The sequence below is a fragment of the Plasmopara halstedii genome (assembly GCF_900000015.1).
Source record: "Plasmopara halstedii genome assembly, contig: Scaffold_1211, whole genome shotgun sequence".
Taxonomy (NCBI): Eukaryota; Oomycota; class Peronosporomycetes; order Peronosporales; family Peronosporaceae; genus Plasmopara; species Plasmopara halstedii.
Window position 1 is genome coordinate 1,801,600 of NW_020188126.1, and position 1,424 is coordinate 1,803,023.

Genomic DNA, 1,424 nt, shown 5'->3' on the forward strand with positions numbered 1-1,424 from the left:
GTGGCCTTCGTTACATGAGCTGCACCGATACTTGTCGCAGCGCAAAAGTCAATTTACCAGCAAGATGATTTCTCCTTCATATCGATATTGATACGACAATTGCTTAGTTAGATCTGCACCATGTCGTCTTCCAGGTAATCCGAAAGCCCATAGTTGTCATTTTTATGCTGCTGTTCGGTTGGATATATTTTATGGTAAGCATCACGAAAGTACGGCACATATATAAGCGTCATAGTATCAAGAATTGACAGCTCTATTTGAATCTGTCTTATATTTTGAATAGACAGAAGCAGAATTGTTTTCTGATTCATAATTACTCATTAGTTCACTGTTTCGATCGCTTAATGTATTCAAGCAGAACATGAGCACTCTGTCACTTGCCCATTTTATGCATAAAGCTTCTTGTTTATAAGATCTACCAGCTTACTAAGATCCGCTAGTCCTTTCTTCACCTCAAACGTCCTAAGATTGCCTAACTGGGTGTAAAAATCAATCAGCGGTGCCGTCTCCTGGTTGTACACCTTCAATCGCTGCTTTACCGTCTCGGGTGTATCGTCTGGACGCTGCACTAGTGATGCCGCACCGCAAAAATCACAAATTCCATCAACTTTGGGCAGTAGCGGGGGCATGTGATATTTGCCATGTTTGATAAAGGCCACATTATAACCGGAGCCACATTTCGTGCACACCCTGTCAATCGTACCGACAACTTTAGCCTACGTCATGTTATTATTAAGTGTCACGACCAACCTTCTGCCACTTATCTTGTCTAAAAGGATCCACTGAGGCAAATGAATGTTCACCACCAGGTCCAACTCGGTCACATGCTGAAATGCTTGAGCTTGTGGCACATTCCGCGGGAAACCGTCTAAAATAAAGCCACGTTTTGCGTCGTCCTGTGCCAGGCGAGTCTCCATCATATCCAGGATAATCTTGTCGGGCACAAGGGCACCGCTGTTATTGTATGCCTCGATCTTGGCGCCAAGCGCAGTTCCAGTCTTAATCTCGTGGCGCACCAAATCCCCCGTCGAGATGGTTGGAATATGCATCATGGGCGCAATACGGGACGCATATGTGCCTTTGCCGGCGCCGGGGGCTCCCAAGAACATAATCTTAAAAGACTTGGTCGCCATGGTGACTTGCGAGCAAAAGACACAAGCGTCAAAAACGACAGGTATCGTATTTAAAGCGAAGCAATTAGCATATATAAAAGAGGCTAAATCCTTGGTTAACACGGCTATTTTTAATGAAACTTGGTAATGGTTTTGCAATATGCCTGAAATTTGATACTTTGCACACGTATCGTTGCTTATTGTATGCAAGTATATTCTCCCATGCACATCAAATGTGTATATCTTAAACTACACATACAGTGCTGGCCAAAAATATGTAGCCATGACTATTTCTCAAATTTTTACGTCAAT

At 43.3% G+C, this 1,424-nt stretch overlaps 1 protein-coding gene across 1 annotated transcript; it reads right to left on the reverse strand.

Moving 5' to 3' along the window:
• Positions 1 to 386: 386 nt before the first annotated feature.
• PHALS_00996 (adenylate kinase) lies at positions 387 to 1,133 on the reverse strand (the record flags this gene model as incomplete). The annotated part of the gene is made up of 2 exons (XM_024730775.1): positions 387 to 690; positions 751 to 1,133. The coding sequence occupies 2 exons, from the start codon at positions 1,131 to 1,133 to the stop codon at positions 387 to 389; spliced, it is 687 nt and encodes a 228-aa protein (XP_024581019.1).
• Positions 1,134 to 1,424: the final 291 nt, after the last annotated feature.